The sequence below is a fragment of the Amblyomma mixtum genome, chromosome 3, assembly GCF_055824585.1.
Source record: "Amblyomma mixtum isolate Tamu chromosome 3, ASM5582458v1, whole genome shotgun sequence".
NCBI lineage: Eukaryota > Metazoa > Arthropoda > Arachnida > Ixodida > Ixodidae > Amblyomma > Amblyomma mixtum.
The window spans coordinates 75,615,521-75,631,983 of record NC_143014.1 but is presented as its reverse complement, the minus strand read 5'-3'; the positions used below and the strand labels follow the sequence as shown (position 1 = coordinate 75,631,983).

At 46.8% G+C, this 16,463-nt stretch overlaps 1 protein-coding gene across 1 annotated transcript; it reads left to right on the top strand.

Moving 5' to 3' along the window:
• The first annotated feature begins 3,646 nt into the window (after window positions 1-3,646).
• LOC149350635 (uncharacterized) lies at window positions 3,647-12,023 on the top strand. Its single transcript, XM_089576911.1, has 3 exons — window positions 3,647-3,803; window positions 8,115-8,343; window positions 11,830-12,023. Exons 1-2 carry the CDS (start codon window positions 3,647-3,649, stop codon window positions 8,243-8,245), a joined length of 288 nt encoding a protein of 95 aa, XP_089433037.1. The 3' UTR covers window positions 8,246-8,343; window positions 11,830-12,023.
• Window positions 12,024-16,463: the final 4,440 nt, after the last annotated feature.

Here is a 16,463-nt window from a genome sequence, read left to right as displayed (position 1 = left end):
CACACACACACACGATGCAGGATATAGGATGGGCACAGGATTGCTGCCTCACTTGTGTGTATGTTTATCACGCAACTTTACCATGTTAGAAGTAATTCACCAACTAGCCCGCCAAAATGTTCTACTTAATGTATCTACCCTCCGGTTGGTTCCCACGGCAACCACCTTCCGGTTGCTCGTTTTCACGCTCTCCCTCCTTTTTCTACGGTAGCCACCTTCAGGACGGCTACCATTGTAACCACCTCTGGTTACGCCTTCCTACGCTTTCGCCATAATGCCTTCTTCCATGGTAACTCTCCTCGTCCATCTAGTGTAAGTACCCCCTCTCCCCATCCCCTCCCGGTGGTTTCCGTGGCAACCACCGGCCGGTTGTCATGCCTTCTTACGCTCTAGCCATACACTCCTCCTTCCGAGGTAACCATCCTCTGGTGGGGGATTCCTCCGCTCTCTCGATATCCTCCTCTTCCCATGGTAACCACCCTCCAGATGGTTCCTGTGGTAAGCACCCTCCGGTTACGCATTTCTGAGCTCACGTCATATTTTCCTCCTTGCATGGTTACCACCATCCGAGTGGTTCCCGCGAAAACGCACCCGCCGGTTACGCGGACGACAGACAACGGCAGACTACGACAGACTACTACGACGCGAAAACCAGGAAAGCGCTGTCGCTCTGAAAACGAAATATCTAATTGTAAAGTTTCGTAACTCGTAGGTTAAGGTCACGTGCCCCCATGGCTGGGCAGCATTTCACCTTCCGGGATGATTTGACCTGCTTGAAGAAGACGATGTAGTGTAGCGCAGGAGGTTGGAAGCGAGGTAAACGAAGATCTGGGCTGCAACAACAACATTCGTAGGGCGCCACGAATGCTTTGCAACGAGCGATATCTTGGAAAACGGCTGGTTCACTGTGGGCTCCCTTCAAAACGTTTGCCCTCACTGAGAGTTCAAGGAGCTTCGCAGGACTGCGAGGTATGCTTTGTCACTATATTACGAAAAGGGTGAGCTTAGTTTAAGGGACAGACGGTGCAAACCAAACAGAGTGCCGGTAATGGCTTCGCCAGAGCGTCACCTGTAACAAGGAGCGGATTGTCCGGACCGTAAAATGCACATCGATTTTTCATGACATTTTTACAAAAGCGCGCAAGCCCAAGCTGACCTAGAGAACCATCTCGATGACACAAAATCTAGGTAAAAGCCCTTAATATTTATGACCCATGCGGGATCGAACCCAAGTGGCACCACTCATCCGCGTGAACTGTAGATGAGCCTAGTAACCTCCTTACTCAGTGAGCAGGACTCTTTTTCTGCGCGGTAATATGTACTACCGAAGTACGCCTCAGTGCATCAGAGCGAACCTTGCGCTCTGAAGCCAGCTCGGGGCACTCCACCGTATCATGTGTCAGGTGTAGGATTGGCTTAACGGCGACAAAAGCAGTCATAACATAAAGCGCCCCGCTTGAGTTGGCGCTGACCCATCTTAGATTGCAAGGTGGCCTCCTTTCTAGTGGACCCTTGTTGATGCACTTTGCGTATAACATGTAATTGAGTCCGCGATGACCGAAAGTTGTCTACGACCGCTTTTTCGGGAGACGTTGGGTACCTTGGACCGCTCCCTTTGTTGACAAGAGCTTTAACGCACCAAGAGAAGGTGTATCTTTACTATGGCTCTGGCTCTGTATCACTGGGGTGCGGCTACACATGCGTCTGCTTTTTCCTGGTGCCTGTGAACTTAGATCTGTGTTTTTTTTTGATGTAGGGTAGCACAGCCCTTTTAGCACGATAACGCTAAAGGCTCCGTTACCCAGAAAATTCGATGTCGCGTTGTGAGCGAAAAATAGGGCGGCGTAGGGTGGCCCAGGTGGCCACCCCCAGGATAAAAAGCAACCCAGGTGGGCCACCTAGGTCGTGTGACTTGTAGTGTAGTCACAACCTGCCCACCGGATTGTGAGCAAACTGACAATCGTGGCAGGTGGCTGTTAAGTCAGTGATTGCAAGAGGTTGCTCGGAAAGAGCAACCTGGGTCGCACCCCACCGGTGGCAGTCTATGAATGAAAAGTCGAGAATGATAAATTCCGCATGTATGGGAATTAACTCATTAACGCTATCGCGTCATACCCTTAAGGCGGAGCTGAAGTCTCCCTCCAATTTTTTTTGTGACTACTGCCTGCAGAAACCGAAGCCTAAGATTTATTTATTTATTTATTTATTTCACATACTGTCAATCCCATTGGGATTTTTACAGGATGGGCATATAGTAAGAAGGTACAAATCGAATACAAATGGAATGGTATACATTAAAAACACTGTTATTTTCAAGTAATTACATGAGTATGGGAAAAAAACACAGATAACAGAAAATAAAACACATAACGAGAGAATATTTTTCACAGAAAAGGGTGCAATTTTATACATTGTAAGTAATATGTTCATAAAGATGCTGTTACATGCAGTGATACAACAGGAGTCACGTTATTTTGCATTGGACAGAAACTGTGCTATACCCTCAGGATTCACCATGAGCACTGAAGGAAGCGCATGCATCTCCCCTGCTACGTTATACGTATAAATGCCTTGCATGGTAACATTAAATACGGGATGCAAAACGTGCGTTTATTATCCGCTTTGAGGTTCCAGAACTCGTCTATCTTTGACGGTGGAGCGTTAACAATCATGTAGATTATTGCTTATCGCCATCGTGACCTGAAGAAGACCACGCACTGAAACGTTTACGAGCCATTCTCTTTGTGGATTCAATCTTAGTGTTAGTAACTGTCATTCCTGCAACAGGGCACTAGTACGATGCAGCGTCAGTAGAAACGCCGAACTTTCTCCGCTAGGGATGCCACCCGCTTCACAAATTTCTCCGGGCAGTTGGGTCTTCCCTCCGATGAGTAAGCCGGCCAGTGACAGCAGAGTTCAAAGAGGTCTGGGCTAAGGGGCTTAAGTATAGTGACCTAGTTCACTATAGGCTTGAGTGTCACCGTGCACTTGATCAACCAAACATGCTTTTTTTTTATATCTCAGCATAAACGTTTGGTGCGCTTGCCCCTTCTCCGCGTGCAAGCAACACTGTTGCATCAATGGGGCAACGTCACCTGGCTGGTTGTTTTGTGAAAAAGTCATCTGCCCAAGGAGAACATTCGACGGAATAGCTTGAATCCCTATTGCACCGGCCTCTCTTAAGTGGCGAAGCTATATTTTTTTTTACGGTAACATACTAAGAGTGTAGTATTATTTCCATATGAACAGCTTAATTCTGTCCTTTGCGCCGCAATTGAAAACAGCTGCGCCAAGAATGGGTGGGTACAGCGTTGCGTGAGAGTATTTATTCCGTTATAACCAGTCTCAGGCACTCCGTATTTAGTGTGAAAAGGGAACAGTGTCTGCGGTCGCTTTTAGGTCTCTGCAGATTTTTTCTGTGACTCATAGTGCCACGTTATTAGTCAGCATATTGTTTGCTCGTCACATTTCCGTTATGGTGAAATGAAATACGTTTCTCTGGTCTTTATTGATAAAAAAAATTAATCTTGAGGCTAAACGTTGTTCTTGGCTCCTGTATATACTAAGCGACATCGCTTCCCGTTTCGTCCTGTTTACTATACAGCGTCTGCCGGTCGTTGCACTGTGCGGAGCGGACCCCGTCCACATGACGCCCGAGCCACTGTCCGTCCCCGAGGCGAGGCCCGCCGTCCGATGCCACGGGGATGCAGCCGTGGCGAAGCTGCGGATCAGGACAGCCCGGACAAGAACATCGTCTGATCGCGGGAACACTGTTACTGGTGGAGCGCTGCCCATTTCACAGGGTAGGTGAGACGCTGGGATACGGCCAAGTGCCAGGGAAAACTGCAACAAGCTGCAACAGCATGCAGCTTGTTAGAGTTAACGATAACGGTAACAAATGTAACGAAAATTGCTTTTGGGCTTGTGTACTGCGTGGCGAAAAAAGTAAATAATTTCATCTTCCCATCAGGGACCGATCTGTTCTTGATGGACACCCGCTTTTTGGGGGCGACACTCCCAGGCAACAATAGAGGTCGGTGTGCACGCAGTCCAGTCCCTCGGCTGCTGTTGTCGTTGAGGTTTGAGCTAGACCGCATCGGCCAGCTTTAGCCGCTTAGTGGATCCGCCCTGCGAAGCCACCATGGCCACGACGGTCGCCTTGGCGGATTCCTTTTGCCGAAGGGAATCAAGGCCGCTCTGGACATCGAAGGCACCGGCGCTGGAAGCGGCCCTGCTGGAACGCCGCGTCGTCTGTGAAGTGTAGTCATCGTACTCTGCAGGGCAGCCATTGGAGCGGCTGCTTCATTCTCTATTTTTGTGCATATTTTGATTTTTTAATGTATATTCTTCAAAAGTGTTTTACTTATGTACTTTATATTCCTTAAATACATGTCGCTTACTAAAAAAAAATTGGCAGTGGCTTAGCTAAGGTTAAGCCTGGATATCTCGTAGCGAAAAGCTCTCGCTGCTTTTCAGCCAACTCCCAAGCTACCGCTTCTGGATCGGTTTTCTGCGCCTTCCGACTGTTTACTTGTTCTTCTCCTACCATGGCGAGTATCTGCGCCTGTTCTATGGGCAAGCGCGCCTTATATACCCCTCCTTTCAAATGCGTACGGCTGCGGCGAAAGGTCAAATGGTGGCGAGGAGGAGAAGCGAAAGTTCAGGCGACGGAGTCAGCGGCGGCGGCGACGGCAGCCACCTGCGCCGTGGGTGACGTTGCTCGCTTTCGCGCATGCGCAGAAGTGGCAAATCTGGCCTCCGGCTCACGCGAAGCGCGGTGTTGACTAGCCTAGTGAAGCTTTTCGCTTCAATACATTTGCTTCTGTATGCTTTGCTTCTGTTTGTAGTAACGGGCATTTTATCTTAAGCTTTCCAATTCTCCACATTTCAATTTCCCTGTCCTCGTGTTTGTTAATCCCTCAAAATTTACGAAGGATCTGAGATCATATACTGCCATAACCAACCCACGGGGGAGAAACTGAGAGTGCGAAAAAAGATCGAAAGTAATTGACCAGAGCAGAGCGCTAAAAGGTGGTGAAGGAGGGTGAAGGAGAGCACCGTAAATTAGGTAGTGAACTCGAACTGATTATATCCTGTAGCGTGAGATCAGAATAGGGAAACAAACCTGGGCGGACGAGTGCGAGTAGACTTAGTGGGTAGAACATACACGACGGTTATGGTAACAGTGAGTTCGGAGGGGGGCAGCCTAGCCGAACGCGCCAAAGGATCGCGGGGGGATGGGGGGGGGGGGGGCGAGGCATAAGACTGAAATTTGCCCAGATAGTGCGGCCGCGGCGTAGAAGACGGCTAATTCGAGAACAACTCCAGAGGTCTTAGTCCTGGCATTAAAAGGAAACTTGACTGACAGTGACGACGTACTGACTCCAGAGTTTTGGCGAAACATATATGCAAGTTGGTACTGCTTCAGTGGCGGCACTTTTTCAGCCAGATTGAAGTACACCATTAACGCTTGCGTGTTGCTAGCAGGGGAGCGTCACATGCGCTTCGCGGGCGGGCCTCTAATCTTCGCAGTCATGTTTAAAAGAAGTGAGTTTAGGATTTAGTCTAGGTGCGTAACAATTCCTATCTACGCGGCAACTGTTACCAGGCGCTGCACAGTGGCTGCTGTCTCCAAACCCTCGTCTGCGATGCACTCTCGGACGTAATAGTTGTGTTGTGTCAATTAGGAGAACAGGACTATTTGCTGTCAGCTTTAACTTTGCCGGATCGTTGTCAACCAGACTTTCGCCTTGGCGCTGAACGCGCAAAGTAAAGATGTGCTGCCACCGTAAGAACGTCCAGCTGGTCTCTGAACGCGGTTGAATACACCCCTTAGGCACTGGCGTGTTGTGATAGCTTTCCAGCCTCCCGATGGACCTCGCCGATAACATACTGAGACTACAAAAAGCGTCGAAGGCTCCCATAAGGTACGTAGCCGAGCCCAGAGCAGCTCGTTGATCCACTCGCTTGTCGAAACGTTGTCGTCGCTGCTTAGTGCCAGGACCGACATGGACAAATCTGGGAGAGTCTTAACTTGGATGGCGGCAGGTGGACGTTGTGAGAAGTCAGAGAATTGTTGTAAGGGGCTGATGAACATGAACATTGGTGAAGTTTGCGCGAGATCTTGTGGCTGGGAACGCTGTCTTTCCAGCCGATCGCGGATATAGCGGAGTCCGGGAGGAGAATTCCCGTATGCTGTGGCGTTCGCAGGGGTGCTTCTGGAGGAGTCCGGCTGCGACTGACGTCGATAAGAAGGCGGTGAACGCGCGGTCTCTACACTATTGCGCGCCATCGTGGCGCAAGCATTCAGCAGTAAAACTGGTGAGGTGGTCCGACGAGGCTTCTCTCTAATTCACAAGATTCATGGCGTCTAAGGCGACGTGGGCGGTGTGCAAGACGTTTCTTAGCTGAAGGTGACGTAGGCAAGTGGGACTTTGAGATCCTGGCATGATCCTTTGTCGTAAACGACGCTAAAATATGAGGGTATAGATTGCATTCCTGCTAATTCCTCTGAAACGGCAAAAGAGGCGCCTATAGCCCTCACCGTAGCGCATACCCAAGAGAGCATCATTATCAGCGAGTCCAGAATAGCTATCAATGGGTTCACAAAAGGGGAAATTACAAACACCTTGCGTAGAACCCTTAACGCCAGCAAATTCTTATCAAATTATTCCTAACTTATATATGGGCCCCAGCCCATTCGGGGAATCCGGGGAACGAGGCGGCCCACAATAAAGCCCGAGGTTTCGTCGACCGGGCACTGGATGAGTCTGGCTCCCTGAATTTCACGAAGGACTCCATGATCACATATCATGATCTCACCAACCATTTTAAACTAGAGAGGAGAACTTTCACCCCTCCGGGCAAAAGCCTGACCAACGAACAAGAAGTTACGTGGCGTCGTCTACCGACGAGATCGATACGCACCCCATCAGTCGTCGCGCACATTTATCCGGATCTATATAGAACCCAAACTGTAAACACTGTGGCTAAGCAGCCATCTACGATCACAGAAGTGTGGGGTTGAAAAAAAGAGCCACCTCCGAGTGATCTAGTTACCGCTCCTTCTCTCGAGCGGTGGGAGACCTTGCTGGCAAGCTCTGACCCCAGAACGCAAGTTTTGGCGGTGGAGTGGGCTGACAAAGTCGTCGAGGGCTGCGTACTCTCGACCACTTAACGCGACCTCTTACCAAGCTCTTTGCGGCGAATAAAATGCTTTACAATCAAATTAAAATGGTTTTCGACTGGTAAAGCGGTGAATGGTTCTGCTGCCTGTCAGGCGCTGCCGCTCAAGCCAGCAATGGCTTTGGGAGGCATGAGCATGCTTTCGGTTTTAATTATTGTCAACAGAAGTACTACTATTATTCATATTATAGAATACATTTAATGAAATACAAACATGTCGTCGAAACAGCAAGAAACTGCGCACACCCCGTTCTTACAGTACGCACTGGCAGTAGCTCTGTAATGTACTAGAATATCAGAACTGCGTTTCTTCTGCTGACGCTAGTAACTAACGCAGAGTCAGAAGTTACTAGTCACGTTCTAAAGCAGTCCGGGTTTCCTATGCTTCGCTCCCCCCAAAATCCCCTATCCTCCTAGGTTTCGGTGACAGCTGGCTTCTGTCATGTATGTGACAACGAGCCCCTCTTTTCCCTGTTTCCATGTCTACTCAATATATCTAACGAGAACCTCAATTCTCCCAGTATTGGTGCCGTAGGTGGCAAAAGAGGCTTCTCGCACAGCTTGCGCCCTCGCCGTTCGATCACGTTCCTACGTGACACTCGCGGTTATGGACGAAGGTGGCGCTGGTGAATGCTCTTAGGTCCCACTACTTATAAATATCCCTGAAAGCAGAAGATTAGGCAGCCGTCCCCGTAGCTCAGTTGGTAGAGCACCGGAGGCGAAATTCAGAGGTCGTGGGTTCGGATCCCACCCGCGTCATGTGGTTGTTTTTCTTTCACAAAATGAATTATAAAAAACTTCCCCTATTGTCATTACTTTCGGTGACTGTTGGCTTCCGTCATGTATACCAATATATGAACAGTTCATGTTTGGTGCTTGCGTATCTAAGGAAACTGTGCTGACCAGATTTTGTCGTGTTTGCTTTCCAGCGCTTAGCGGTGGTGCGCGGGTGGAGATTATGGCAGCTCATTCTGGAAGTTTGCTGCCGTCACTTCAGCGCCCCTGCTCACTTCCGAGGGAGGATCCCCTATACGAGTTTATCGGGATGGTGGTGATGTGAAGCTGCTGGCCGTGCGATACACGACCAGGCTATTCTCGAAGAAGTGAGGAATTGCCACGACATTCAAATATTCCATGGAGCACTGCGCTGCTCGCAAGGTATGTGAGTGGTTTTATCTGAGATTTAGTAAATGTTATCTTAAAGAAAACGGGGATATGTCAGAATAAATCTTGTGTTTGGCGCTCTTTGGCCTTAGATGCCCCTGCGCCAAAAAAGCCCAGCATCATAATCATGTCAGAGTAAATCGAAATGACTATGCGACAGACATCATAAAAATTTTGATATGGCGAAGTTTAAATTCCATGATGAGGAAAAAAAGCTGTAATTTATTCCGGCTGAGAATTTCTACTTATTCCTGCCAGTGACAACCTTCGACGTTCAGATCACAAAAAGCTTAACATAATGACCAAGATAAATATCTGATGACAATAAACTAGGCTTCTGCAAATAGACCTTCTACTAAGTTACGGGGTCATTCAACTCGAAACGTCCGAGAGCCCAAACATGAGCACCGCCATTTTGCAAAAAAAAAATGATTATTCTAGCTGATGATTGTGTGAATAGAGTTTCAACGAAATATTTTTGAGCAAATTTTGTTCCCTCGTGAGTACTCTTTCAAATTTCCACGAGGAAGCTAAAGTTGGTTAAAGTTAAAAATTTTTAAACCATATGTGAAACAGGGCACAATGAAAAATCTTATTTTAGAATGTTTTGCCTCGTTGTTCTTTCGTGGGACTTCATTAATGAAACCATGCAAGACTTTTTCACCTTTTCTTGGCTCAATAAAAAAGCAAAAAATTTGGCAAGTTAAGACATTTTTTACATGAACATTGTTAACGTTTCAGCCATAATGATTTTTTGGTTTTCACCTTATGCTGTAACTTACGGTAAAAATAATTTCAAGGGTTAAACGAGTATAGACACCCAATTTTGGTCGCATGTTTTATTCTCTAGAATGATGCGGAAGACACTATTATGCATGAATAACCATGTAGTATTCGCGTGCGACCTCTAAATAATTTATAATCGAATTTTTCTGTCACCCTGTTTCTGTTTCAACTGCCAAACGACGCCTGTGACGTCAAATAGAGGTTATACGTCACGTGAGGCATGAAAAAACGTCGATATAATCGCTCCTTCATCGTTCTAATTCACTATAGTGCTTAAGCCAGCCTTCTTCAAGAGCCGAAATGACAATGAATGTAGAAGCAGCGCTTATACAGTGTTTTCGAGCTTCACGTGACCTAAAACCACACTTTGACGTCACAATCATCGGTCGGCTGTTGAAACCGCAACTGAAAGAGCACGAGAAAGGAATAAAGAATTAAATTAACTTAAATTATTTAGCGGTGGAGAGAGAATATCACCTTGTAATCTATTTATAATAATGCCTTACGCATCATTACAAACGATTAACCACGAACTCAGAAGTTAGGTGTCTTTACTTCTTTAAGAAAATTACCTCAAGATATCGCGAAAACTGAATTTGTCCTGAGCCACAGACCAAAATTAAGAATCAAGGCCCTCCAGATAAAAATGCATGAGGCGGCTAATTATACACACCAGCTTTGTTTCTTGTAATTTAGAGATTTTAATTCGAGTAAATTTTGTTAGTGCAAGGAAAAAATTGTTAAAGTATAGAACCTGCGCACTGTGTTGCAGTATTGCAGTGACGCTCATGAACAAGTAGCACTACTGCTAACTGACCTGACAAAGCCGCTCGACCGAGTGTCCCATTCATTCACTTTTGCTTTTTTAAATCACGTCAACATTGGTTTAATTATTTCTACTAAGATGCATCTTGTTGCAAAATATGTTCCATGCGCTTGATTGTATATGACTGCCTCTCACAATCAGTCCGCACTCAGTCCTCTGTGCAACAGGGTAGCCCACCGTCCCCGCTCGTGTTCGCACTAAACTTGGGGCCACTTTGCATAATTGTTATCAACAGTTGAGCCGTCAGTGGTTTCCGTATTCTCGGTCACGAACCGAAGATATTAGCTTATGCAGAGGACCTCGCGTATTTCTGCGCTGTTATTCAGGCATCGAAGAGGTTACTCGTTTAATTGAAGGCTTCGATTCAGTGTTAGGAAATCGAATTAATCTTTATAAGACTTGCGGTATGTGATTCGGTAAGTGGGGAACGACACCTGCTGAATATTCTGGCATGCAGTGGACACGTGGGGCTACTCTTGGCGCCCCTTTGAGGGCCCATGAGCATAGTGCACATTACTGGAAAGACCGCAAGCTAACTCTTCAGCGCTATGCTGACTTTTATCCCCCATGGTCGCTAGATTTTTGACGGGGTGACCGCATGTAATCAGCTTCTCGCCATTGATATTTATTGTGCACGTCAAATTATTCGCTGCAGAAGAATTTATATCCTGCGTTTTCACAGATTGTTCGGTAATTTTGTGTGCCATTCGTCTTTCGCATCAATGAGGCGTAGTAACCTTTTCCGGCCTTCTGACGACCTTGGCTTAGTCCACCGAGAGACTGTTTCACATTTCATGATTTTTTTTCAGGACACTAAGAACCCAACAGTGCGTGCATTATTGCAGGCCAATTTGGTTGCTGTTTCACGCAGCCTTAATGTATCTTTTAATGTTTCTGATCGTCCATGTTTGTGGGGCTTAAGGCATTTGGCTGTTCATTTCCTACTTGTTCGTTTTTTTCCCAGAGTTCCTGTTTTCTGTGTCGAGTAAACGGTTGGACAAGGAATTATTTTTTATGCTCTTCCCTCCGCCTATGTTCACATATGTGCACTTTCTTTTACCGGGACATGACGTACTCAAAAGAATATGTAAAATGCCCTTGTCACCATGTACAAAGACATTTGGTATTAACTCCACACCGAGACATTAGCCGGTAAAACATGATTAGAGAAAAAGGGTATTTTTGTGTCTACCGCAAATTGCCGCCTATGTGGTGCTCCTGAAACGATTGAGCATTCTTTCATCAATTGCAAAGATGCAGCGCTCTTCTGGGATATCATGCAATGGAGCTTTTGAAAAATACTTAATTTGAAACCGCATTCTGTACGATGTCTCACTGTGCTGAAATTTGTGGATGAACCCTTAGACATGTTCTTTCTAATCGGATTACACAGTCTCTGGATGGGCAGACATTGTGAATCTGTTGTTTCTGCAAAAAACCGCATCAGTAGAATGATTGTACGCCTAAAAATAGGGACATGCCTAGACCAAATTCTAAATAGACTGGCGCTCATTCTTAGTCACTTTAGCGTCATTGCCTTTTTTTTTTCTAGTGTTTAATTGCTTACGTGTGTCGTATTATAATGCATTAGTTATGGAATCTGAATTGCCTCTTGTACCGTGCTTGGTTGCTTATAGGTGTGTCTTGTTATGCATGATGTTGGTTTTGCGCGGTTTTCCTCATAATTCTACATAGTTCACGCGCATAAATATTGCATCAGTGTAACAAATAAGGTAGCAGAACACGAAAGTGGCGATGGGGTAGTGGTGCAATGCTGTATCAGCAAAGCTGATCTGTTCGCGCCGCCACGGGTTCGAAACCTCAGTCGCGGCCATCCAGGATGTTATTATTTTTTTTTTTCATTTTAGGTCACGCAAGTTTCACACAAGGATCGCAGGAATTGGAGAATGGAGGCCTTTAGTGCTTGCGCACTGGAAAAGACGTCGAAGTTGCGTGGCATGGGTGGTGGAAGACGTGGTGAAGGAAGAGCGGGGACACGCGCCTATCGCTCGCTCCGGACGCCTTTGGAGGGAAGACGCCGCCGACGCGGCCTGTTGCCCGCAGGGCCGCCGGCCGAGCGTGATCCAGCCCCTGGAGTCGAGGAGTTCTTGTTGCAGCGCATGGTAAGTTCCGTGACTATATTACAGACGCTTTCACCGGGGATTTAGCTTCGTAGTGCTCAGTTGCGTTGACGGCGAGGGTTTTCTGCCATGGGCCCCTTTCTCACTCTCTGCACACGGAACGCGGACGGGGTACGCACTTTGATGAGCGTGCCCATTACGGTTGAACAGAATAAGTCGGAATGCGGACCGATGCATTACTATGTGAAAAGCTGTCACCGGTGTGAATGTTTCTGTGGCCAATCCGAGCGTGATGCACAGCCGGCGCAGCTACTCACCTGGACTGGACCGTCGTCCTGGTCGATAAAGGTCACGGCCAGGGCAAGGCTGGAGCCCGGCTACAAAAGCTGAAAAGGAAGGATGGCAATGGAGCCATCGATTCCAGTGCGGAATACCTTATCCCTACGGTCACCTTCAGGCCTTCTCGAAATACGACAGTTGCTACTACCGTTCCTTTGCAGCGCTTTCAAGAGCTTTTTCTTTTCAAGGCAGCTGTAGAAACGACTGGTATACAGCTGTCAGCACTAAGGAACACCGTGCCGTCTCCTTCCCGAAAGCTCGTTCGCCGTATCGTTGCTTTGTTGTGCGATAAATTACTGACATTAATATACGACAGTGTTGACGAGGTGGACGTTCTTGTTATATATGCCCAGCATTGAGAGAACGAAAAGGTGGTGGTTCCATTTCGCGTATTTTGTACCGGTAAGCTATATATCGGGTTTCTGCGCTCAGCTCAAATACTGCTCTTACTCCTGTGACATGTTTCGCTTAGCGCTCCTGCATGTGCGATATACTGTGCCGGGAACCTTAAACGCCTCTTGGCGGTCTAGAGCTTTCGCTGGGCGGCCCATCCTAGGTTCTAACCGCAATATTTCAAGGCGAAAGCATTCCATGTCCCATTTGCACAAAAGCCGGCGTCCGTCACCGTCCAGATCCCGAAATTATTAATTGACGTCGCCATGCTCTCAAATTACATCGACAGTATACATAGTGGCATCTAGAGCAAAAATAAAAAATAAAACTTCTTCCCAAGCTGCGGGGGATTCAACAAAGGACCTTGAGATAGCGAAGCGAGTAGGCAACCCATAGGCCTTGAAACATACTTCTCGGCCCATAAAGGTGAACCTAGTGTATGTGTTTCCTTACGGCTGTATGCTAATTAGTAGGTGTGTCACTGGAAAGGAAGGAATATTTAATGAACCTCCCAACAGAGCTCACGATGAGAGAGTGGTTTTGCATTCAAAGCACGTAAGCAGTCTCAAGTGCCCTCCCTACTTTTTTTTTTTGATTCCCGATGGTAGGGTGTCGACAAATACGACGGATCGAACAACTTGGTAGAAAATTTAAATTTATAGAAGTTGCCCCAGCTAATTTAAGCCAGGATATAAAAATATGCTGAGACCCTCTAAGACGACGCGACCAAACGCATGTTGCTGGTTATTGTACGGAGCAAGTGACACTATTTTTGTGTTCCGCTTAATGGTATAATTTGTCGATGTTAATTAACCAACTTCGCAAGCAACGAATTTCCGCAAACGATCCGCAGAACGATCCGCAAAACTTGCGATTGAAGGGTTTATAACTTTCCATCGATGCGGGCATCACTGCAGATGCCCGCACAATGCATAAAAATACCACGTGACATGCGCGCTTGCGCGCCGCGACTGGAATGCTCTCAAACCTTCCAGGTACAAACGGACAGATCGTTTCGTCGGGTGTGCTGTCACTCAAAAGGCGACGGGACAGCGACGCAGGCGCTGGCTCTGCGATTTGCGTCAGCGGCGTGCTTCCCTCGCGGCGGTTCATGACAGGGACAGACAGGGATCGTTCTACAAATTTCTCATTGGAATTTTGCACCTAACTTGGTTGCTTGCGATGTTGGCTAATTATTATCGACTAATTATCCAATTAACCAAAATACAAAACTAGTGCGACCTCTCTCTATAGAATAGCCAGGAGCACAAATTTGCTCCCGTTGTCTTAGAATGCCTCGGTATATTTTTTAAACCCTGGCTAAAGTTAGCTCGGACACTGTGAATATGTTGATGTTCATGTTCATGTTAGCAATTTTGTTCTCTTTCTTTTGATTTTATTAATCGCATTGAATGAAGTTTATAATTTAAATCATGCCATTTTGTTTCAACGCGTAGCTTTAGTTGCTGATGGCGGCCAAGTTTTCTCCCGGGCCATCCCTGTTTCAAATACGTGGCGGAGCACAGAAAAGAAAATACAAACAAGCGCCACAGATATAGGGCTCGGAAGATTCAGGACAGCACTTTGGTCTTCTTTCAATTTCAAAGAACTGCGATGATTGATTAAAAAGTGTAGGGATTTTTCCAAATGACGAAAAGAAAAAGTTCCTGAGTTGGGGATTTTTCGGACTATGTCCGAGAATTATCGGTTGCGGCATGTAACATCAGTGGTTTTGTCCGCCTCTGTCTTGATACCGCGCCGTTAGTGGGAACTTCCTCCCAATCCTTTTCGCTTAGTGAATTGTGACGTGGAGCTGTGCCATGACTAATCTTTCGGATGATGGATGATTCCATGAGAAGATGGTAGGAATAGTCTGGTTACCCATAGCAAAGACGGACCATTTTAGTAGTAATCGTTTATCCCTCGTGTCTACACCTACATGCCTGATGAAGGAACGCTGACCTCGTTGGGCCCTGTTTCCTTTTCAGCGTATTCCTTCTGTGGGAGCGTGGAGGACACTGCAGTTCACTCCGGCAGGCTACTGCCGTTCCACAGGAGCCGTTGTTCGCTACCGAGCGGGGTCCGCTCATTCGATACCAACGGGACGGGGACTTGGCGGTGGCGCAGATGGTGAGATCAGAGACAAGATTCTCCGATGACGCAGGGACTGCTACCTTTTTCGGATACCGTTTGAAGCACTCCACATATTAAGTGTGCGACTGTAAATTCCCGGATATTTTTTTCAGGATTGGTAGGATTAGAAATAAAACTAGAACACATCAAATTAACCGTAACGGCTTCACCGGCAGACCCTATAAGAAGTTATATATTTGAATGTCTATAAATTGCCTAATGTACGAGAATGATTTCTTATACCTCTGCAGCAGAGAAGAAACTACGACTTAGAAGGAACGAACTGACGAGGACGATGCGTTTGTCCTTTCTATGTCATTGTTTCCTGCTGCAGTGTCAGAATAATGCACCAACTAGCTCACCTATCCACCCTGTTACCGATTACATTCTCCTGAGAACCTCCACTTTTCGCTCCCTAGAATGTGTCATAAGCCGCTGACGTCGCTGTAAACGAAGCATAACACTCGTACATCTGTTCTCATTTTTGCCGAGACTGGCTTCGGACAGTGTAATTTCGATCATGTCTACTGTGCAGGACAGGAACTCAGAGAATCATCATTCATTCTTGCTGCATATTCTAGCGTTTGCAAGCTGATTGTGCAGCAGACAAATAATTTTTTTGATTTGGCTGTGAAGGAAACGCTTTTTGCCCTTGAGATTTATTCCATGAAAGGGGAGGCCGCAGCTTTAAGGAGCAAGAGTTCTAAAAGCTGCATTCCTCGGCATCTCTGTCCTCTATACAAATGTTAGTTTCTGTGCGATTTCATTTTGCAGTTTCTGCACGTGAGCAGCACTTTCTGCGACTTGCTCAACATTTCCATGGAGCTGACATCAGCCTCCGACCTGCCCTTGATGCAAACCCGCTTTTTGGGAGAAACGCTTTCCTACAACAAGGGAGGTCGATAAGCGCACAGTTCAGTCGCACAGCTGCTTTTGTCGTTGTGGATTGAGCTAGACCGGATCCGCTAGATTCAGCCGCTTCGTGGTTCCGCCCTGCGAAGCTACGATGGCCACGATGGACGCCTTGGCAGATTCCTTTTGGCGAAGAGCATCAAGGGCGCTCTGGACATCGAAGGCATACTGGCGCTGGAAGGGGCCCTGCTGGACGCCACGTGGTCTGCGACATGTGGCAATAGAAGCCATCGCAGTCTGCAGGGCAGCCACTGAAGCGGCTTGATTTTTGTACATATTTTGATTTTGTATAATGTATATTGTTCAAAAGCGTTTTACTTATGCTGTTTATATTACGTAAATACATTCCGTTTACTAAAATACATTTGCGTAGGTTTGCTTTGCTTGTGTTTGTAGTAACGGGCATATTATTTTCAGCTTTCCAGCTCTCCACCTTTCAATTTCTTTTCCTGTCCTCGAGTTTCTTAACTCTCTTCACAAATTACGAAGGTTCTGAGTTCACATCCTCCCAGAATTCACCCACTGGGCAGAAATTTAGAGTGTAACAAAAAGCTCGAAAGTAATTGACCAGAACAGAGCACTGCGGAGAGTGAACTAAAGGTAGCGTTATGGGAGAAGTAGAGTACCGTAAATTACACAGTGAA